Source organism: Puma concolor, chromosome F2, assembly GCF_028749965.1.
Source record: "Puma concolor isolate L17-30 chromosome F2, mPumCon1.1.hap2, whole genome shotgun sequence".
NCBI lineage: Eukaryota > Metazoa > Chordata > Mammalia > Carnivora > Felidae > Puma > Puma concolor.
The window spans coordinates 7,127,150-7,149,306 of record NC_141684.1 but is presented as its reverse complement, the minus strand read 5'-3'; the positions used below and the strand labels follow the sequence as shown (position 1 = coordinate 7,149,306).

The window sequence follows — 22,157 nt, the reverse complement described above, 5'->3', positions numbered from 1 at the left end:
TAAGAGAGAAATTTAGAGTTCCAAACCAGGAGATCCTGATAGACACATAAGAATTTCCAGAAAGATAAAGCAGAGCAAATGGGGAACCAAGAAATAAGGCAGGGATCCGTGGGTGGAGACACTGATTTTTTCCTACGTTGTATTATTTGATATTTTTAACTCTGTATCATTTCTATTTTTTAAAAAGTAATTGACTTTAAATTAAAAAAAAGTATTTAATTTGAAGGTTAAAAATACTGTAGTTATTTGAGTTTTCATTGAAGACTAATAAAATTAAAAGTGAGCAAGGAAAAAATACCATTTTGATTTTTTAAAAGCTCGTATTTTAAGAATATTACTTCACTTTCCATAGAGAAATTGAGGAACAATTGTCTTTTAAAAACAGCAACAGCACAGCAGTGGCATAGATTGTGGACGAGAGCTGATACCAAAGCAGCAGCTGCGTAAATTTGTAATCCGCAATCTTGCCAAAGATTGCCTAGTCAGTAGGGCTGACTTTTCCTTTTGGGAACAAGAAATATTCACAACTTAATTATAGTAACGCTTTTAACAGTTGTGTGAAATTCCTAATAATATCCTTTCATTCATGAAATACCCTTTCATTCAAGATATATTTATTATCTATTATGTGCTAAGCATTGTTCTGGTTTTTTTATATGGACCCATTTAATCCTCCTAACGGCGTTATGAGGGTGGGTTGTGTTGTCATTTGCCATTCTCATTTTGTAGATGAGGAATCCAAGGTACAGAGAGATTAGGTAACACAGTTACTAGCCGGGTTACTCAGCTGGTAAATGGAAAAACCATGTCTTAAAACCACGGCAGTGTAGCCTCAGAATCTATGCCATTAATGAATTCACTTCTACGCTGCCTGTTAAATAAAGAACCCTGTAGAATCTAGACTAAATATTTTGTCAACATTTCCAAAGCTTGTTGTTTTAGAAGAGTTAGATGTTGGGGCACTTGGGTGGCTTCGTTGGTAAGCATCCAACTTTTGCTCAGGTCATGATCTCACAGTTCGTGGGTTTGAGCCCCGCATCGGGCTCTGTGCTGACAGCTTGGAGCCTGGAGCCCGCTTCTGATTCTGTGTCTCCGTCTCTCTGTCCCTCCCCTGGTCACGCTCTGTCTCTCTCTGTCTCTCAAAAATAAATAAATGTTAAAAAAATAGAAGAGGTAGATGAATTTTGTCATAAAGCTTTGTGAGCCACTGACTGCTTGAGAACTCATCTAGGCCAGTGCACTCCCTGGTTGACTGACCAGGTGGAAGGACCCAGATGCTCCATAATGACCAGCCCAGTGCACATTACCTCTTCCCCACCCACATCCTCATGCTAGCACTGTTTGTGCTTCATGTCAGATGCCTACTGAAAGTGTCAGGACAACAACTTAGGAATTCTGGGAATAGCTTCATTTATAATTTGTGAAATCTAGCCATCATTGAAATGGTTGGTTTTTTTAGTTTACAATTTTTAACCCCATTTTATGGGGTTTGTGAAAAACATTACAGTGTGATGCATATAGTAGGAACTTAAATATCTGACGTTAATTAGTAATGTGCAGTGTACTGTCGTGTTTCCTGACGTTCAAGATTAATAAATTACTTTCAGATATGACTTACCAATTTGGTTTGTTTGTTTTCTCCTAGTTCAACTTTGTGGGGAAACTTTTGGGTCCCCGTGGCAATTCTCTGAAGCGCTTACAAGAAGAAACCTTGACAAAAATGTCCATCCTTGGAAAAGGTTCCATGCGAGACAAGGCAAAGGTAACATTCGTTGTAGACAATGGCTGCTTTTGGAGACAGGTTGTATAATCCACCTTTAGAGTATCCATCGTATTAATACAAATTATATAAGAGCTAGCTAGGATCTTAAATGAAGTTATATGGAAACGTTGTAGAAGGCGGTGAGTCTGGGATATGGCCAAAAATGGAGTCACTCGGGCCAGTTTCAGAACATGCAGTGTCTTACACGTACGTCTGTAACTATCACATTCATTTGTAAAATGAAGTAGCAATACCTGTGGTTTTGATTGTAGATACAACACCTGGTAGACAGATCAATGAGACTGAAATTCCCATGAAGAGAAATCAAAGTTATCTGTGGTCTCGGGGCCACTGTTGGCATTTTAGAGGAGTCCCTTTGGGCCTTTTTTGTAAGCTTGTATTTCACATGGTTGAGTTCATAAAGTATACACCTTTATTTGCCCTTTTTGCCCTTCATTTGATACCCTTTATGTTTTACCAGGTTCAAGTCGATTTTAGATGCCTTAATAATGGCTTAGCGTTCCAACACACAGTTGTTCTCCTTGGATGTATTCACGCTAACCTCCTCCTTTTTTAAGAAGTTAAAGTTAATGGAGTTGTTTTTATCGATCACTTTCTCAAATATACCACCTTTGAAAGAAGCATTCACGTTTCGTGCCGTGCTATCCCTGACAGTGTTCTCTGTTACCATTTTGTTGTTCTGTCGTGGTGAAAAGATTGACATTCCTGAAAACCGAGTCCGCATTTAGTGGTCACTTACCATAAAAGGTCAGACGATGATTGTGTCCGACAAGAAAATTATTTACACAAAATCCAGCCTCCCCACACAAAAGTCCATTGAAACAAAGGCTTTTATAAGAAAAAATAGTTGCCATCTGCTTGTGAGTCAGGCACTCTGTGAAACATGTTACAGGCATTACTCCGTGTTCTCCCTGCAAAAATGAGGGAAGGTACATAATATTTTTCTTGTTTTATGTGTAGAAAACCTGAGATTTAGGGAACCTGAGTGTATATGTATATCTGAGTTAATCAAGGAAGCTTATGAAATTATTTGATTAAAACATGGGTGTGTATCAGACACACATGGGATGCTGTTAAATATAAAGATTCCCATACAGCCTCTTTTGAGGGTAGAATCTCAAAATGAATTTTCAGGGGGTGGGGTTTGAAATGATTCTGGTGTGGGCCAGATTAGGTTAACTGCTCACTAAGCATTGCTGTCTCAGATGATGTTCCTTTGATTCCCTGACTCGTCTGTTCTGGATGGAGGAAAGGGAACCATATTTTGGTCAGTTGGTTAGAAATTCTGTGTATCTTGTACGAAAATACCCAATCCTTGCTGATACGTTAATGAGGTCTTCAGTAAGGCCATCCGGTCATGAGGTACGTGATATGCCCAGGGAAATTCATCTACATTGTACTGCTTATTTTGTTTGCTATTAAGGGAGGGTTTTTTTGGTCAGAAGTAACATTTTATGGCTTACGGTGGCCGTGATCATGGCGTCCACGGACAGTTTTACAGGTAGAAGGGAAGCAGGGAAGGCAAGTCTTTGGTTAGATCATATGTCCAAGTAATAGCAAGTGACTGGCTATCCGTTTAATGAAAGGGGTCCTAAATACTATCAGCTTGCTATCTGGGCTTGGTGGTCTGTCCAGATTATGGTATCATTTTAAGGGCTCTCTCTGCCGTTGGCACAGCGGACACTCGGCAGTGCAGTAGCCAGGAATCTTTTCCAGAGGAGTCTGTGTTGTGAAGTAATATCTAATCTCTCCCTCTCTCTCACCGCAGACCCCTTATTGGAGTCCCTTGAGTAGCACTGAGGTGGGCGGGGAATGAGGTGCTTTGACATCTACAGTTAGTCCCTTTGGCTCCCTGGTCACTGAGTGTCTGCTCTGCATTGCATGGGGCACTCGGTTCTCTTACCTGTTGAGGCTTCTTTCCTAGACCACTTACCAGCCCTTCACTAATCCTCTCCTTTCTCTGTCCTTGACCACATGGGTCTGAGAATCAATATAGAGATTCTGTAAGTGGCTGGTCATTTCCATTCCCTCAGGACACCCCGGAACTGGGGAAGTAGAGTACATTGTAGGTTCACAGTCCATTAAGCCTGCTGTCAAGCGGCGGGCTCAGAAGTCCTTTATCTCTTGACCCCATGGACCCCACTCTCCACCCTCATCAGCAGCCTTCAGTTGAGCAGCATTGGCTCAGAGTCAGGTTCGTTAATCCTCGGGCCGCCGAGTACCTCTTCTCGGTGTGCAGTCACTCTAGTAAAAGGCCCCTGATCCTCGTTGGCAAGACGGGGAGGGAGTGTCGTGTGCACGCAAGGGGATGTTGCCATTTACCGCGAGCTCTCTTGTTCTCTGCATCCCCGGGCCGGGCAGGGATCATGGGCCAGGAGGTCATCCTGAGGAACAGTGACAAAGCCTGAGGATTGTCCTCTCCTTTCACGGAATGACCTCGGCTACTCGAAACAGGGTAGGAAGAGCTCCAGCAGACTGGCTCCCGCCAGTGCCGAAGGTTCAGCAGGGCTGTGACCCTCGAAAACCCGGGGTTGTCTGGATCCTCTCTGATGTTGCCGGTCCAATTCTCAGGTCTTCACTGCTCTCCAGACCTTTTCCTAAATCCCACACAAGAGATGGCCGGGCCGTGTGCGTCGTCCTTCCGCGGCACACGGGCCTCGACTGTGCTTCCGTCTGGGGCCTCCGCCGGCCTTCGGCCGTGAGCGGTGACACCCTCCAGGCTGCCGCTGGCTCTTTGAGCCTCGAACTCCTAATGTCAAGTCTGGAGTCTGTCACTCTCTTTTTAAAATTCTTCAATACAGTGAACAATAGCCTGTTGCGCCCCACCCCACCGCCTTGCTCGTCCTGCCGTGCACACGCACGGCCATCGGTTACACCTTCAAGGCGTTTCACTGACGTGACCACGAGTGATGATTTCTACACAGATGGGGACTTACTGGGGTCCCGCCTGCCGTCCTGCAGTCGGTCCTCACGGCCTGAACTCGAGCGCTGGCTTCTGTTGAGCCTCTCAGCCTGTAGAAATTCTCAGTTAATAAATAATGTGGATTGCTGCAGAGATTTCCATTACTTAATGTTAAAATCTTGTAGCTTTTCAAAGTGTTCACTGTCTAAATTCTAACGAGACCGTAATTCATTTTATTCTTGTGTTTTCTACATGGATGAAATTATGGGAGTCATTACCGCCCTGTATCAGCTGGGTTTGTAGCATAACAATCACTATAACGTGTGGTCTGTGGAGCCTTCAGTTTGTGCCAGACATGCCGGCCGTTTTGCCCTTCCCATCCGCATTATAGAATGATAGAATAATTGATGCTATGTTCATTTTTTGAGTCTTTCTGATGTACTACGCTTCATTGTAAGGACTTTTTGTGTCCTTAAACATGAGACTCCTTTTTTTATTACCACTCCATCATACTGCTAGTAACTCCTCATCACTATTCTAATAACTCCTTTCTTACCACAACAACCCTACGATCTGTTGATACTATACTCTTATTCCCCGCTTAAAATCACCGCTTCGCGATGATAAAGTAACCTGCCCAAAGTTACAGGGTAAATGTTGGATTTGAGATTCGAATGTAGGAGTCCAAACGAAGTCTGTGTTCTTCCCCGCACACCATGTTGCCAGTCCTTATGAACCCAGGGAAGAATGTGGTAAAGCTTCTCGCTCTGTGGAGATGTGCGACGGCGGGTTAGGATAAGAAAGCTCTGCTGTTCCAGTTTACTTCTGCTGTAGTGATGACAGTGCTTCACCGTGAGTCACAGTGACGGCCTGTCATTATCATCATTAATTGGAGCCCATCGTAGAATGGGTAAGAAATGTTTAATTCTCTAGTTTATGCTTCCAAAAGTGAACTGTTGAACATATAATTCGATGTTTAAACCTTCAGCTGTGAAAGGCAGAGTATGAGATGAAGTGATGGCCAATGTTCTGATTAGAACAGATGGCCTACCGTTGGGCTGTGGCTGGCACGGCTAGGATTGCGGTGTATCTGACTCAAAACCCCGTGCCCTTTTCATATTACATATGTGGATCTCTCTTTTCTTTATAAGAGAGCAAATTAGTTAAGTAACAGAAGTTGAAGCCTTAAGTGGTGAGGTCAAGGGTGTTTGTGCCTCTTTGACCTCTTAGCTCATGGTGGAATTAAAAGGTGTTGTTGCCAGGAGTTCTAGGGTTCCCTTTCATGTGGGGCTGGTGTTTTGGAGGTGCTAGCAAGGTTTCCCCCGTTTGGGAAATCACTCTAGATGTAGGTACGTACTCATCTCAATCTGTCTCATTTGAATGTTGGAAACAAAGACTTTTAAAAGTCCCAGATTCTGTCCTTTGCCACTCTAATGAATGCTAGTTAGGAGATCATGGGCGAAAATCACTTGTCCCATTCTGATCTGGGGTTTTTTTCCTCCTAATTTCCCCCCTGAGTTTCGTTATGTAAACAAATAAAAACAAAGTTTTTTTTTAACGCGTATCATAAAATCATGTAATAAGATCTTTCATTTATTTTATTCGTTTTTATCTTCAGATATAGTGCCTGGCATGTAGAAATGCTTTTTTGAATGAATATGTGAATGAACAAATGGACATAGAAATGAAATAATGTTTACCTCTTCATTGAAAAGACTTGCTGAATGTCTACCGTGTGCCAGGCACTTTTCTAGACCAGGGGGTGAGCACCAGAGAAGACGGTCACAAGCGAACATAGAAATGAGATAGTGTTTACCTCGTCACTGAAAATACTCGCTGAGTGTCTACTATGTCCTGAGTACTTTTCTAGACCAGGGACGAGCACCAGAGAAGACGGTCACGGTGTTTGCTCCACTGTGACCACCTTCCGTGAGGGAAATTAGAAAAGAGTCAAGTAAAGAATAGGTTATGTCAGACACTTTGATGGCGGAAGTGCTTTGTGGCCACACTACGGGCACTGGGCGTAACCAGCGTAGAGGGAACGGAGGAGATCAGCCAGTCCGGCCAGGGGTCTGAGGGCGCCTGGAGGGCGTCGAGCTGGGGGGACACAGGTGTCCTTCCCGGCAGAGGCAGGAGCTGAGACTTCTCCAGCAGCAGCAGGAAGCCCGGGTGTTTTCGTAGCATTCCCTGCGGGAATGGCAGGGTCAGGTTTGTATCTCAAACCTCCATCCTTGGGTAGTGCCGCTTGCTGTTCAGTGACTCTTCTGTGACAGCCTCATGCCAGATAAGCTCTGCATAGTGTTTCTTTTCCTTTTCTTATACAGACACGCTTTTAAGCATGGTTTTCCTTTCTTCAGGAAGAAGAGTTGAGGAAGAGTGGGGAAGCAAAATACTTTCACCTCAACGACGACCTCCACGTTCTCATTGAAGTGTTCGCTCCACCAGCAGAAGCATATGCCCGGATGGGACACGCACTGGAAGAAATCAAAAAGTTCCTCATTCCTGTTAGTACGGTTCACCCTGACAGTTAATCTGTCCTTTGAAGTCCTTTCTTTCTTTTCACCCCTGGTAACTCTTCTAGTGATTGTTATTTGCACAGCACTTCACTTGTCGAAAGGGTCCCTGTGAATCGGTCGGCAGTTTTCTTTCTTTATATCGAGGCGAGGGGTTTTTAAAGAGATTAGGTCGTTCCGGGAAGGCTGCACGGCCAAGAAGGGTGAAGAGCACCCTTGCCAGTTCACGTTTGGGGGCTCCCACGTCCTAAGCTTCCTCGTGGTGTTAAAATCACCTCCAGATCCACTGTTCTCCCACACGGATGCGTTAGTGCCTTCCATGGCACCAAGCACTGTGTGTGGGTTCGGGCCAGAGGCATGAATAAAAGCAGTCCCTACCCTCCAGGAACACGTAGCGTAGAAGAGAGAAACGTAAGCCGAGGATTTCAGTACCACGAGGTACACGTAACGACAGACCAAAGTGTCAGAAGCCCAGAGAAGAAGGACACCGCGGAGGTAGTTGGCTGGTTTCTGCCAGGTGTTTTGTGCTTTGTTGATGGAACAATTGCTTGTCTCTTTTTAACCCTTTCCAGACACTTTGACGTTGCTAAGAATGGGATTATTTAAAGAGAGTGTATCCCTACTTCCATTATGAAAGTTAATTTAGGTCTTCTGTATAACTTGCATGTTCTAGATTAAAAAACTAAAACATTGAACATTTTGCCTCTTTAGACAATTTATTTAGAGAAGCTGTCACATCTGCCAAACAGCTGCCTGGGGTAAGACTGTCTTCAGCAATCCCAGGTTGGTCTAGTAGATTGACTTTACATACTGTAGCATGTGTATCATGACTATATTATCTGTGAAGAAAACTGTTGAATTTACAAGGAAAGGATATTGTCAATCATGATTGGCTTGGAAAAGCCAAGACATGGGATTGTATTAAGTCATTTTACTTGGGAGCTGAAAATGTTTAAGCTTCCCTTTGTTCCCTCAAGCCAATATGATGATACATTTATTCATGTAGTTTAAAAACAAAGATTTTGAGTGCTTTCTATGTGGTAGATACATGGAAACTAATAAAAGACATTCTTTTCTCTTCCCCTGTGGAGTCTGTCTAATGGGGGAGTTTGATAAGAATCAGATACCCATATAAACATTGGCACTCTGACAAGACTGACTAAGGAGAGGTAAATTTAATGTCTTAGTGATCAGTCTTAGGGGGTGTTGACCTAGCCACGTGGGCTGCCACAGGGCCTCCCACCCTGTCCCCTTTGCACTCCTCCACCAAGACATGGTTTCTCTGTCCTTGAATCTAGGCTGGCCAGGAGAACTCTTTGCCTAACCCCCAGTTACAAAGATTTTCTGCTGTTTTCTTCCTAATCTTTTATAGTATTAGCTTTTACAGTATTAGTATTAGCATAGTATAGTATTAGTATATAGTATGTGTCATTTAAGTCTATTATCGTTAAGTTTATTTCTTTTTTAGAGAAAAGGAGTGAATGCACATGCAAGTGGGGGAGGGGCAGAGAGGGGGAGAAGTGGGGGGGGGAGAGGGAGAGAGAGAGAGAGAGAGAGAGAGAATCCCAAGCAGGCTCCATGCTGTCAGTGCAGAGCATGATGTGGGGCTCGAGCCCGTAAACCATGAGATCATGAACTGAGTGAAAACCTAAAGTCAGATGCTTAACCTGCTGAACCACACAGGTGCCCCAAGTCTGCGATCGATTTTAAGTTTTGTGTGGTGGGAAGGTAGAATGTAGGTTTATCGTTTTTTATATAGATGGCCAGTTGTCCCAGCACCATACGATGAAAAGACAATTCTTTTCCCGTTGAACAGCAACACCATTGTTGAAAATCGATTGAACATAAATGTGTGGATTTGTTTCTGGATTCTCAGTTCTGTTCCATTGATGTATATGCCTGTCCTAATGCCGGTGTCATGCCCTTAATTACTTTAGACTTCTAGTACTTTGATTTGAAATCCAGGTTGTTGATTCTTTTACAAAGAAGAAGTTCTACTTCAAAATTGTTTTGGTTATTTTGGCTCCTGTGCATTTCAACATCTATTTCAGAATCAGCTTATCAATTTCCACACAGAAGCCTCCTGGGGTTTTGATAGAGGATTGAATCTGTAGCTCAATTTGGGGATTATTTCCATCTTAACAATATTTAGTTTTCCAATCCACAAATATGAAGTGTCTCTACTTAACAGATATTTTTTTTCATTTCTTTCAGCAGTGTTTCATAGTTTTCAAGGTACTAGTCATATATATACTTTGATTAAATTTACTCCTAAGTATTGTACACCTTTTGATGCTGTTGTGAATGCAGTTTTTAAAATTTCATTTTCCGTGATCCTAGGTTATAGAAATGCAGTTGACTTATATACACTGATCTTGGGTCTTGTAACTTTGCCGAACCATTAGTTCCAGTGTGTTGTTTCATTTTTATGGAATCATTAGGATTTTCTATATGCAGGGTCCTGTTATCTGTAATAAGTTTTACCTCTTCTTTTCGGATTTTAAGGAAATTAAAATTCAGTTTTTTATTTTATTTTTCCCTTGTTACGCTGACTAGAACTTTGAGTGCTTTGTTGAGTAGGAGTCGTGAAGATAGACCTCTTTCTTGGTGCTTTGAGTTTTCACCATTAAGTCTGATGTTAGCTGTAGATTTCATTGCTGCCCTGTATCTTGTTGAAGACGTTCTCTTCTGTCCCTAGGTGTTGAGAGGCTTTATCCTGAATGAGTGTTTGTTGTTGTTGTTGTTGTTAATACTAGTGTATTGCATTAGTTGATATCCAGATGTTATGCCAACCTTGCATTACTAGGTGAGATCCCACTGAAATTACACGTTGCTAGAATTGATTTACAATCGCTTGTTAAGGATCTTGACATCTATAATCATGGCGGATATTGGCTTGTAGTGCCGTGTTCTTATAATCTTTGTATTAACCCACACATTTACCATTTTGGCTTCCTTTTTCTTTCTGTGGGTAGAGTTACCATATGGTGCTACCTCTTTTCAGCCCAAAGGACTGCCTTTAGCCTTTCTTGTAACTGAGAGCTGCTAACCAAAAAACTGGTTTTGTTTTTCTCAGAATGTCCTTATTTCGCCCACCCTCTGAAAGATAGTGTGTATAATTCCTGGTTGACAGTTTTTTCTTTCCAGTCATAGAAGGCCAGTCTGCTGCTTTCTGGCCTTCATCATTTTTGGTGAGAAGGGCATTCATTCATGATTTTGTTGCTAATGTATGTGATCTGTTGTTTTTCTCTTGCTGCTGCCAAGGCTTTGTCTTTTCATTTCCATTAATTTGACAATGGTTGTGTGTGCTTATCTTCCTTGCTTGTTAAGCTTTGTGAAGCCATAGGTACATGTTTTTCTTCAAATGTGGGACATTTTCAGCCATTGTTTCTTGAGAATTTTTTTCTCTTTTTTCTTTCTCCTCTGCTCCCCTCAGGCCCTGGGCTCCCATTCGTTGTATGTTGGTCCACTTGATGGTGCCCCGCATTTCTCTGAGTCTCCTTTCCCTTCATCCTTTCTTCTCTGTGTTCCTAACTGGATCAGTTTAATTGGCTTATCTTCAAGTTGGCTGACCCATTCTTTTGTCATCTCAACTCTATTGTTGCGCTCCTTTGGTTAATTTTTCATTATCGTTGTTGTTGTTGTACTTTCTTTTCTTTTTCTTTTTTTCTAAATCTTTTTTTTTTTTTTTTGTCCAACATCTGGGCCCTCTCCAAGATAGTTTCTTACTATTACTTGACTGCCTGTCCGTCCGTCCTTCCTTCCTTCCTTCCTTCCTTCCTTCCTTCCTTCCTTCCTTCCTTCCTGTCATGTTTTCATGTTTCTTTGCATGTCTCCCAGCTTTTTTGTTGAAAACTCCACATTTCAGGTAGCATATTATAGCACATTTACATTCCAACTCATTTTATTCTTCAAGCTCTGTTGTCGCAAGTTGTTGTTTGTTTGTTTCTTTAGTAATTTAGTTGGACTAAATCTGCAGAGTCTGTCTACTTCATGGTTTACAGCTTTGTTAATTTTTTTACCTCTCACTTTTATTTTTAAGCCTGGCCTGCTGGGCGTGTCCTGTATGGCCACATCTCTCGGACATCAGCCAGTGATTACTTAGAGGCTGTGCTCACACACCTGTGTTAGTAAGGCCTCTGCCCCCTGCTGATAAAATTGTGGGGGTGCACCCACAGGTTGGTCCATCGTCGTATCTTCCCTGGTCTGTACTTCACTTGTGACCGAGGTGTTAATCCCTCTACTTCCTTTGCCAGGTGTACAGACTCACTGTCAGGGAAGGATGTGTGGAGAGTGTTAAGCTCTCTCCATTCTCTGCTGTACATGTGCTTAACCTTCCATTCAGCAGAGAAGTGCGGGGAGCGTATCCAGGCTCTCCAAGGCTGCTACGTTTCTGGCTAGTCTGCCAGGCTGTCACTTGCCCCACCCAGAACCTGAGTATTAGGCTTGCTGATTCACTGGGCTTCTATTTATTTGCTACCAAAATGGCTACTGATACTGACAGTGCTCCTGGGCATGGGAGTTTTTCATACCTTCTTCCAAATTAAGGGAGCTTCCCCTGCAGCAAACTGTTGGTCTTCATGTCTTTCCCCACAGTGGTACCGACACGTCATCTGGGCTGGGGAGGGGGGCGGGTAGCATCCCCACACAAAATGCCACAGACTCCCACTCTTCGTGCCTGACACGAATACATTTCTTGTATTTTTAATTTATTATATAACTTCAGTCAGTTCCCACTGTTCTGAAATGGTTGCTTATACATGTGTGGTCAGCTTTTGTTGTTGCTTTTTATGGAATGGCTTTGCCACGCTCTTTGGCTGTACTAAAAGTCCCTCCTCTCTTATTTATTTTTTTAATCTTATATTATTTTGGACCTCTGACCATATGAGCATGTGCAACATTTCCCTCCATTCTTTTTAACGTCTGCATAATATTTCATCATACGCATGTTCTAAAATTTATTTAGTCAGTCCTCAAATAATGAACATTTATGCTATTTCTTGTAGAGTATAATACAAACACTGATCCTAGGATTACTCTTTGGCATAATCATTGGCATATTTGGGGCAAATATATCTGAAGAGAACATTCCTGACCGAGAATCCACTAAATTGCAGTAAATTATTTTTAATAATTACATTTAAAACCTTTGTTCTCATTCTCTAGGCTAACATGTTTAAATATGTTCTAAACTTACTGGACAGAAAAATCCCATTTACACCTATGTAATTAGAATTCTAATCACTTTTCCACTCTTCACAATTGATGCCCATGTTTGAATTAATGCTACAGTAGTGTCACTTTCTTGATAGGGAGTTAAAATGATAATTTACTAATGACTAGTTTAAAATGTAGAGTTACTTAGTCTGTAAGCTGGCACATGTGACTTGGTTTCCCTCCTGATTTAAAATCATCATTTTTGGGGGGCGCCCGGGTGGCTGAGTCGGTTGAGCGTCCGACTTCGGCTCAGGTCATCATCTTGCGGTTCGTGAGTTCGAGCCCCGCGTCGGGCTCTGTGCTGATAGCTCGGAGCCTGGAGCCTGCTTCTGCTTCTGTGTCTCCCTCTCTCTCTGCCCCTCCCCTGCTCACACTCTGTTTCTCTCTCAAAAATAAATAACAATTAAAAAAATTTTTTTAATCATTTTTTTAAATCATTATTTTAAAGACCAAGAAAATTATAACTACAGTGACTTTATCAGTAGTTCTGTCTGAAAGAAGCAGTCCCCTAAAGTTTTTAAAAGTTGTCTAAAATCACGAAGCTGGTGAGTCCAGTTGGTGAAATTCAGACTTAACGCAGGTGTGTTGACTCAGACTCCATCATTTTTTTCCAACTATACTGTTTGTCTTCTTGAAAATGTAGTTTTACAAAGATTATGGTTTTTTTTTTTTAATGTTAGAGAGAGAGAGAGAGAGAGAGAGAGAGAGAGAGACAGAGTGTGAGCGGAGAGAGAGGGAGACACAGAACTCGAAGCAGGCTCCGGGATCTGAGTTGTCAGCACAGAGCCTGATGTGGGGCTCCAACCCACGAATTGCGAGATCATGACCTGAGCCAAAGTCAGACGCTTATTGGAGACGCTGCCTGAGCCACCCAGGCGCCCCTACAAAGATCATGTTTAAAATGGGCTTTCATTCTAATTTTTGTGGCACCATTGTAATCACCTAACTTCGCTTAGAGTAATTTTGTTTCCTTTTTAAATTTTTAATGGTATTTTTGGATTTTATGTTCTTTCCCATGAATCTGTTTTTGAGCCACAGACAATTTTGTGTCACACCTCCTAGCACTTTTCAACAGGGCAGATATTTAGCATTTATGTAGCACATTTTATTTAGAATGTGCTTTACAAATAATTTATTAATCTTCACACATTTTTAGTAAAATGGTAAGGAACATATTAATAGGCTTGTTATAGAGAGGTTGCAATAATGATAGATTCGAATGACTCTTTTGAGATCCTAGTACCCTAAATAAGTTAGAGAAAGAATCCATAGGTACAGTAAAATCTAGACTCCTGATCTTAGTCATTCCCGCAGCTCGGCAAGTTGAATTTGTCATTTTTCTTCCCTTCCTCCTCCTCTGCAAGTGTTTGCTTATTATTGCTTCAGCTTCCTTTTGACTTCCTTTTTTGATTGTTGTTCATGCTATTTTTCTTATTGCACAATGCCTTCTACCTCAAGTTTCAAGTCATTTCTGCTTTTGAAAAGTAAGGAGAAGATAGCATATTTTTTACAAACGTACTAAGTATATTTCATGTTTTTAATTCTAAATAATTCAGGAAACTGTTGCACCTGAATCTTTTATTCACGCTCAGAAATGCTGGTTTCTTCTATCATAAGATCCTCCCTTCCTCGTTCAGACTGCAGTCCTTTCTCTTCCTCTTTGTGGAGCCACACAGCTGGAAAACCCGCCTGCCTGCACTGTAGCTGTGACTTGCTTACTCCCACTCTTCATTCCCCCGAGATGGATTCCGGCTCTACCCTTCACCAGAAGTACTATTTCTGAAGTCTGTGTTGCCTTTATTGTTAGTGAATCCCATGGAATCAGTACTTGGCTGCTTGACAGAATGTGAATGCAGCACTGAATCCTGGGGCTTTCATGCTCCGATCACCTCCGTTTCCTTCTCAAATTCCTGCCACCCCTTTTCGGTCTCCCCTGTGCAGGTTTTCTTCTATTAGTTTATGTTGATGCCCAGAGCCCTTCTCTCGCTCCAGGAATGTGCCCCAAGCAATCCTGCCTATGGCTGACATTTGTATACAGAGGAATTCTTGTGCTAGAGGTCCCCACTACCACCTTCAAACTCAGTAATTCTCTAGAAGGACTCAGAGGACTCAGACAATGTGTTATATACTGTGAGTATGGTTTATTTCAACCAAAAGATACAGATCAAAATCAGCAACGAAGAAGAGGAGCACAGGGCAAAGACCAAGAAGAGTATGGCCCCGGTTTCCAGGTGTCCCTGTGCAGTGCAAAGGGACACAAGGACACGTTTAACATTCCCAGCAGTGATGTGTGACAACACCTGTGAAGTGTTGCTCTCCAGTGAGGCTCTCCTGAGCCACAGCGTGCAGGGCTTTTACCGGAGATCAGTCACGTGCACGTACCGTACCTATGCACCTGACCTCGGCTGCTCACCACCCCACTTCCTGAGCCAAGACGAAGGTTCCCCACTAACCACACTGCCAGGGCAGGCATATCTGGCCAGACTGGTACAGCACGGCATCAAGCCTTAGGCATACAGAAGCCTTCTTCGCAGGCAGCCCCCTCTGTGGGCGTAGAGGTCACCTGCCAGGGGCCTGCCAAGAGCCCGCCTTGACGACAGGCCCTTCTCGGTGCTGTGTAGGGCCTGAGTAACCCTCTCTTGTTCACATCTATATCCGTATCTTTAACTTTTAAATTTCTCGTTTTTATGTCTGATTGCTATGGGACATCTCAGTTTTAGTGTGTCGTGGGCCATTGCAGATTCAGCCTGTGCAAAACTGATTACAGCATGTTCCACTGTTACTTATCCTTATTTTCCAGATGCCCATAGACGGTCTTGACTTTGCTTATATCCCCCCTCATCTAGGATGTTACCATTTCTAATAAAATAAACCATTATAAATAACACCAGATCTACTTCTCCTCATTCTTTCTGCCGCTTCCCTACTCCAGGTTGTCTATACCACGTACTGGAATTATGAGCTTCCATCTGGAATTTCTGCCTCTAGTGTGTGGTGTTTTGTTTTGTTTTTTTTTTCCATTTAATATCTTTATGGAGGTATAAATCACATAGCATAAAACTCACTCCTATAAACAATTCAGGAGCTTTTAGTATATTCACAGAGTTCTGCAACTGTCACTTTAACCTAAGACCATTTTTATTACCCCCCCAAGCAAACCTTGTAATGAGCAGCAGTGACGCCCCATCCTCCTCCCTCTCTGGGCAACCACTAATTTACTTTTTGCTTTTTCACACAGCCTTTATGGAGATATAATTCACATCCCATACAATTCACCCGTCTAAGGTATACAGTTGACTGGATTATAGCGCATCCATAGTTACACAGCCATCACCACTATCTGTTTTAGATTTTCATCATCCCCCAGAGCAAGCGCGTCCCCATGAACAAGCACTCCCCATTCCTGTCCCCTGCCATTCCTCATTCTGTCACGTGCCACCATGAATCCACCTCTGTGGGTTTGCCAGGTTTGGACATTTTGTGTACAATAGCACAAAATGTATGGTCTTTTGTCCTGCCTTCTTTCATTTAGCATACTGTTTTTAAGGTTCATTCGGTTGATTTGTCATTGCTGGATGATATTCCATTGTATGGATGTACTGTGTTTTATTTGTGTGTTATATGTCCGTTTATTAGTCAAGGACTTTGGGGTTATTTCTGTTTCTTGGCTATTATAAATAATGCTGATGTGAACATTCACGTACACATTTTTGGGTGGATGTATAGTCTCACTTTCTTGGGTATTACCTAGGAGTGGAGTTGTTGGGTCACTTGGTAACTGTGTTTAACAGTTTTGAGGCACTGATGACTGGTTTTCCCAAGTGGCTGGACCATTTTCACTGCCACCAACAAGGTGTAAGGCTTCCATTTTCTTCAGTGTTCTCTCAGTCACTACAATACCCTTTGTTTAAAGAAACTATTTGAACATCAATCTACAGTAATTTATGTCTGGGCTCTCAATTCTATTTTATTGATCTTTATGTCTACCCTTTGATCCAGTAAGTACTACACAGTCTTTTTTTTAAATGTTTTATTTATTATTGAGAGACAGAGCATGAACAAGAGGGGAGGGGTAGAGAGAGAGGGAAACACAGAATCCAAAGCAGGCTTCAGGCTCTGAGCCGTCCGCACAGAGCCTGATGCGGGGCTCGAACTCACAAACCATGAGATCATGACCTGAGCCGAAGTCGGACGCTTAACCGACTGAGCCACCCAGGCGCCCCTACACAGTCTTTATTTCTGTAGCTTTGTAGGAAGTTTTGATGTGGGAACATAATCAGTCTTCCAACTTTGTTATTCTTTCTTATAATTGTTTTGGATATACTAGGTCCCTTGGATTTTCGTATATAAGTTTTAGCAAAGAAACCAGCTGGGATTTTTGAGAGGGTTTTCCTTGATTCTGTAGATCAATTTGGGAGGTGGGAAAGCAGAGTAGGAATATTGTCCATCTAGCCATGAATACTGGATATCTTTCCATTTACTTAGATTTTAAAAATTTTCTCCCAACAATATTTTGTAGTTTTCAGTATATAAATGTTGCTCTTATTTTGTTAATTTATTCCCGAGTATGTTATTCTTTATGATGCTACTCTAAATGGAATTTTCTTAATTTTACTTTTGTGTTGTTCATTGTTAGTGGAAAGAAATAAAATCGATTTTGTATATTGATCTTATATCCTGCAGCCTTGTGAAACACAATTATCGACTCTAATAATGCTTTTGTGGATTATTTGTGATTTTCTTTGCATAGGATTATGCCATACCATATATGAACAAAGGTGGTTTTAGTTCTTCCCTTTCAATCTGAGCACTATTACTTTTTTTTTTCTTACATAGTTGTCCTGTCTAGAATCTCGAGTACAATGTTGGATAGATGTGGTGACAGTAGACATCTTTGTCTTGGTCTTCATTTTTGGATGATTCTTTTAGTTTTTTATTATTAAGTATAATGTTAACTGTGGGTTTTTTTTATAGTTTGTTGAGTGTTTCTATCATTGAAATGTATTGGATTCTTCTCTCAAATGTTTTTTCTCTGTATTAAAATGATCGGTTTTTTTTTGTTTGTTTGTTTCATTCTCTTCTTATGGTATTACATTAGCTGATTTTTAGGTATTAAACCAAAATAGCAATTCTAGTATGTTTTACTTGGTTCTTATGTATAGTCCTCCCTTTTATCTTGTTTATACTGCTGGATTTGGCTTTGTAATTTTTTGAGAGCCTCCGCATCTATATTCATCAGAATATTCATCTATAGGTTTCTTTTTTTGTAACGTCTTTGTCTGTGTTGATACCCGGACAATACTGGCTTTGTAGGAAGAGTGAGGGAGTGCTCCCTCCTCTTTAATTTTTTTTGGAAGTTTGTAAAGTATTAGCGTTAATTGTTTGTGGAATTCACCCTTGAAGTCTTGTGGGCCTTCACATTTGCAAGACATTTATTTATCCGGTACTAATTTAGTCTCTTTGCTTATCTGTTCCAATTTTCTGTTTCTTCTTGAGTCAGTTTTGGTAATTTGTGACTTTTTAGGATCCATCCATGTCACGGTGTCATCTTCGTTACCTAATTTGTTGGCATACATGATCATAATTATTTCTAAAACACAAATCTAGGTATGCAGCTCTCCTCCTTAAAACTGTTAAATGCTTTTTAGTACCCTTAGTTCTAAACCTTTAAAGTTATACTTAAAATGACTTGGGGCTTTGTTGAATTTGGTTTCTGCTTTCTACTCCATGTTGAGACCAGCCTCCCTGTACACTACCCCCCCCCCCAAGTTGTTTCTTTATTTCAGCCATGTAGCACTTCTTCCAGTTCCCTACACACCATTTCTTAGGGTCTTAAAATACGATTTTTTCCTCCCATCTAGAGTATTTTATAGCCCCTCCTCTGGCAATTAGTTCCCACTCATACTTACATGACACATCTTAGAGAGAACCTACTCTTACTACCACAGCTTAAGTTAGATGCCTTTCCTTTTTGACCATTTAGACCGAACTTCCTTTCTATTGGGAAGCAGATGACTTTTGTTTATTTATTACATGTCTTTCCTGATGATTGTTGAATGGCGTTGGAGGTATTAAGGAAAGGAGGAATCAGGGATCGCTCCCAGGGTTCCTCAGATGAATATTTAGAGAATAATGTAAGACAAAGAAGAGCAAGCCTCCAAGTATAAAATGTATTCAGTTTTGAAAATGGTGCCTTTTTCTAGTATAATATCCAAATGGAATTGTACAAAAAGAATGTGTACATGTGGCTCTTAATTTTAGTAAAGCCATCATGTTGTATGTATGCCTTCCTCCTTTGTTAGAGTGTAAGCTCATTGGCTGCAGAGACCCTGGCTTGCTTCTCTGGTTTTGTTAGTTTGCACTTCACAGATGCTCAGTAACTATGAGTTGAATTGAGTTGTAAATAACAGTGCCACGTGTCTGTCTGTATATGGTATCTTAATTTTATTATAAATATCTCACTTGGAAAGTATGCCCCACACAAGGAGTAATGGCTGACTGTAGAAAATTTTAGCTTGGGGAAATTACTGGGGTTTTTTGTTTTCTGTTTTTTTTTTTTCCTTTTTTACAATTGATTGATGCGTTTTCATTTCCACAAACTCAAATCTTACGAAGTCAGCTATTTTCCTTGCCTTTTTTTTTTTTCTATTAAATATTGTTATTTTTCTGGTCCTAGGTACGTTTGTATTTTTCACATGAGGTGAATCATGTTGTCTTCTGTCTTCTGTGTAGGACTATAATGATGAAATCAGGCAAGCACAGCTCCAAGAGTTGACGTATTTGAATGGTGGTTCAGAAAACACGGACGTCCCAGTTGTTCGAGGAAAACCCACCTTGCGTACAAGAGGTGTACCAGCCCCAGCAGTAACCAGGTCGGTGCAATTAATTGACTTTACTTTTGTCGTTGTTAGAATTGGGTACCATGGCAACCGTTTTAACCTTTTTTTTTTTTTTTTTAATTAATAGTCAAACAGCTCTATCAGTGTATCAGTACAGAGCCTTTAAGGATATATTCAGACATTATGATGTCATATTGAGGGGATTCCCTTTGTTTGAACTGAGATATTCCTGGGTTTAAACATAACCTCTACTACTTACCAGCTGATGACTATAGACAAGTTTATTTATCACTCTAACATTAAGTTTTTGATTGTTTAAAATGAATCTTATTTTATTTTATTTTATTTATTTATTTTTTTTAAATTTTCAACGTTTATTTATTTTTGGGACAGAGAGAGACAGAGCATGAACGGGGGAGGGGCAGGGAGAGAGGGAGACACAGAATCGGAAACAGGCTCCAGGCTCTGAGCCATCAGCCCAGAGCCCTACGCGGGGCTCAAACTCACGGACGGCGAGATCGTGACCTGGCTGAAGTCGGACGCTTAACCGACTGCGCCACCCAGGCGCCCCAAAATGAATCTTATTTTAAAGTAATAGCACTGATAATGCAAATTGAGATAATGGAAGCAAGGGCTTTCCCCATGGAATACAAGATTAGGCTGGTTCATTGCCACATCTCCAGTGTGGAGCACGATGTCAGGCACGAAGTGGGGTGTCCATGAGCTTGTCATTTTATTCACTGGGAATGCCCTGTGGTATCTGAAAACTCCCGAGTTGGTCCACACACACAGAATTTTTTTTTTTTTTTTTTTGTCTCTGGATTGATGACTTTTTAATATGAAAATGCCTAGTGAATTCATGAAACAATTTAAACATAACCATGTATTGAGAAATGGCTGTCTCAGATTTATTTGAGAATTATTTTTAATTTTTTACCCAAAAGAAGAAGTGACACAGATTTTTCACTGGTGACTATATATATATATATATATATATATATATATATATATATATATTATATATTTTTTTCAGATAGAATTATGCATGAAATAATTTAAAGTAGCATTCTTTTATGTCTCCAAGTTAATTTGAGACAATAAAAAAATCAGTCTTTTTATTTGAGTGTTGTTGATCAGGCCCTGGTCAACGAGCGCAATTACAAATAGACGTTATTGCAGTGTGAAATAAACAGATCTGTTCACGGTGCCAAGTGGGTTTTCTCTATAAGAAAAGGCTAATAATAATGGGATTGCTGTTGATGGTTTAAAGAGATAATTTATGTGAGTGTTCAGTAAGTGGTAAATCCCTTTCGTTTTCATTTCTTCTGTCATTAAATTTACTTCAAATCATAAGAAATTACAGTTGACCCTTGACCAATGTGGGGGATAAGGGCACTGATCCCTCGCATAGTCAAAACTCCATGTATAACTTTTGACTCCCTGAAAACTTCACTCCTAATAGCTCACTGTTGGCTGCGAAGCCGTAACGACAGCACAGTTGATTAACACGTATTTTGTATATGTATTAAATACTGTATTCTTACAATAAAATAAGCTAGATAAAAGCAAACGTTGTTAAGAAATTCATGAGGAAGAGACAACAGTAGTAGTGTAAATGTATTATTTCTTGAAAAAATCCACACGTCAGTGGATCCACACAGTTGGAACCCATGTTCAAGGGGCAACTGTCTGTCCTTGCTGTATTAGCTTCCTGTGGTAGCTGTGATGAATTACTCCAGACATGGTGGCTTTAAACAGTAGAGATTGATCACAGTTGTGGGGGCCACATGTCCAAAATCAGTATTGTCGGACCACAGTCAAGGTGTTAGTGTCCCCCCTCTAGAAGAGAATCCTTTCCTCGTCCCTTCCAGTGTCTCGTGCCTGCTGATCTTTCTTGACTCATGGCCGCGTGCCTCTGGTGTCTCCCTCCACCTGCGTGTTGATTTCTGTCACATCTGTCTTTGATCCCCGTGGGCTTCCCTCTTCCCTGTGATGGTATTTAGGGCCTATCTGGATGATCCAGGGTACTCTTCCCATCTCAAGATTGCCCGATAATCACATCTGCAAAGGCCCTTTTTCTAAAGAAGGCGACAGTTGCAGAACGGGTGTCCAGAATAGAGAGCGTAGAGAAGAGCGCACACCCAGTGCCACTGTTCATGACACTTCTTAGGGATGCTGTGTTCCTTAAACCACATCTACCGTTTTTACAGAAGATAATTTCTAATTTAGTTGTCAGGTGTTGAATTAAGTTGAAAATGTTAGGAACAGATGAGGAGGGCAGAAGCTCTCTGTTTTGTGGCGTATGGTGTCTGGAGAAACACCACAGGCCGCCCAGATGAAAAACTGTCCCTCTTGATGACAGCATATAGGCCGGTTGCCTGAGGCTCTCCATTGTCTTGACAGGTAATGTTCTCTGATGCAACCCTGCGGTAGTTTGTGGCGGGGTAATGGCTGGTCAGTGCGTGGCTCTGGGCAGAGCTTTCTCTCCTGCATTTGATTATGGGCTTCCTCGGTACCACATCTTTCAAATACCCTGCTTTTTTCAGTGTAAAACCCCTGTTCCTAGAAGAGGTACTCGAAACCCTTCTGTATTTTTTCTGAAGACCTCGCTCCACATGTCTGTATTGATTGCTCTGCCCTGTTTCCTGTGTGTTCAACCCTGGGCTGGAAACGGCTTGTTGCATGAAGTTGGAGCTCACGCCCTTTCCTGCCTTTGCCCACATTGTTCACTGTTCTCTGCCCAGAGTTCTGTGTCTTCTCTCAGCCCCTCACTTGTTTATAGCCTACTTATCTTCGTGTCTCAAACCGAAACTCATTTTAACAAACGCCTTGCATCTACTACTGAGGACTGTTCTCAGCACTTTACAGGCAATAACTAGGTCAAGCCTCATAACAACCCTGTG

General features: G+C 41.4%; 1 protein-coding gene and 1 long non-coding RNA gene across 7 annotated transcripts in view; one reads left to right on the top strand and one right to left on the bottom strand.

Moving 5' to 3' along the window:
- KHDRBS3 (KH RNA binding domain containing, signal transduction associated 3) overlaps positions 1–22,157 on the top strand; it is a 192,855-nt gene that overhangs the window by 86,603 nt on the left and 84,095 nt on the right. For all 6 annotated transcript variants that reach the window (XR_015246704.1, XR_015246705.1, XM_086695314.1 and 3 more), the window contains exons 3-5: positions 1,646–1,762; positions 7,043–7,189; positions 19,148–19,287. Coding sequence is in view for 4 of the 6 variants with exons in the window: in XM_086695314.1 (XP_086551440.1) it covers positions 1,646–1,762; positions 7,043–7,189; positions 19,148–19,287 (404 nt within the window). In the remaining 2 variants the exon portion in view is untranslated. The remainder of the gene's footprint in view (positions 1–1,645; positions 1,763–7,042; positions 7,190–19,147; positions 19,288–22,157) is intronic.
- Positions 1–22,157, bottom strand: part of LOC147571806 (uncharacterized) — a 33,667-nt gene that overhangs the window by 5,078 nt on the left and 6,432 nt on the right. The gene's annotated exons all lie outside the window — the stretch shown is intronic.